The 1313-nt window shown below is 44.8% G+C and overlaps 1 protein-coding gene across 1 annotated transcript; it reads right to left on the reverse strand.

Annotated features, from left to right (window-relative positions):
• Positions 1–338: 338 nt before the first annotated feature.
• On the reverse strand, positions 339–1175 carry LOC120036728 (butyrophilin subfamily 2 member A2-like; the record flags this gene model as incomplete). Its single annotated transcript, XM_038983101.1, has 4 exons — positions 339–469; positions 653–985; positions 1075–1079; positions 1171–1175. Coding segments are annotated over 4 exons (474 nt in total), but the record flags the coding sequence as incomplete, so codon positions are not given.
• Between the last annotated feature and the right edge of the window lie 138 nt (positions 1176–1313).

The raw sequence follows: 1313 nt of genomic DNA on the forward strand, positions 1-1313 counted from the left end.
GACCAGTCAGAGATCAAGGACCAGTCAGACATCAAGGACAAGTCAGACATCAAGGACCAGTCAGAGATCAAGGACCAGTCAGAGATCAAGGACCAGTCAGAGATCAAGGACCAGTCAGAGATCAAGGACCAGTCAGAGATCAAGGACCAGTCAGAGATCAATGACCAGTCAGAGATCAAGGACCAGTCAGAGATCAAGGACCAGTCAGAGATCAAGGACCAGTCAGAGATCAAGGACCAGTCAGAGATCAAGGACCAGTCAGAAATCAAGGTTAAACTCACCTTCAGTATGTTTAATATCTCTGACTGGACTCTTAATGATGAGACATCAAGGACCAGTCAGACATCAAGGTTAAACTCACCTGTATGTTTTCTCCACTTGTAGACACCAGCTGAAGCTGCAAGAACTGCAACTGCTGCTATTGACAGACCAACAATCAACCCTACTTGTGATTTAGGAAACACGTCATCTGAAACAGAGAAGTCATGTCAAACCATTACAACACTACATATATACTGTACAGGAAGTAAAGCATCATTTATAAATACTACTGAACAGACCAATAAGGTCATCCCCTAGGAAACCGTCCTCCACTAACTAGTCTAACTAACTAGGGGTCTCAGGTATTTGGGTTAACCAATGAAGACCTCACCTGGGACATGAATCTCTGTCTCCTTCAGGTGGTTGATCTCCGTCTGGTGAACTCTACAGGTGAACCTGTTGGTGTCAGTCTTGTTCACAGTGGCATGTTGTGTCACAGCGTAGAGGTCCTCTGAGTCCCTGTGTCTCTCTGGAGGTCCATCAGCAGGGAGGATGGTTCCAGAACTGTCCAGCCACTCCATCACAGGTTCAGGAAACCAGCCTCCAGACTCACACTTCAGGACCACCCCCCAGCCTTTGGTTCCATCAATAGAGATCACTGGCTGAGATACAGCACCTACACAGATACAAGATAAAACAGAGATCACTGGCTGAGATACAGCACCTACAGATACAAGATAAAACAGAGATCACTGGCTGAGATACAGCACCTACACAGATACAAGATAAAACAGAGATCACTGGCTGAGATACAGCACCTACACAGATACAAGATAAAACAGAGATCACTGGCTGAGATACAGCACCTACACAGATACAAGATAAAACAGAGATCACTGGCTGAGATACAGCACCTACACAGATACAAGATAAAACAGAGATCACTGGCTGAGATACAGCACCTACACAGATACAAGATAAAACAGAGATCACTGGCTGGGATACAGAAACAAGATAAAAGTGCAGTGAAAAAGTTTTTTTTCTGATGGTTT

This window comes from Salvelinus namaycush, unplaced genomic scaffold (genome assembly GCF_016432855.1).
Source record: "Salvelinus namaycush isolate Seneca unplaced genomic scaffold, SaNama_1.0 Scaffold1454, whole genome shotgun sequence".
NCBI lineage: Eukaryota > Metazoa > Chordata > Actinopteri > Salmoniformes > Salmonidae > Salvelinus > Salvelinus namaycush.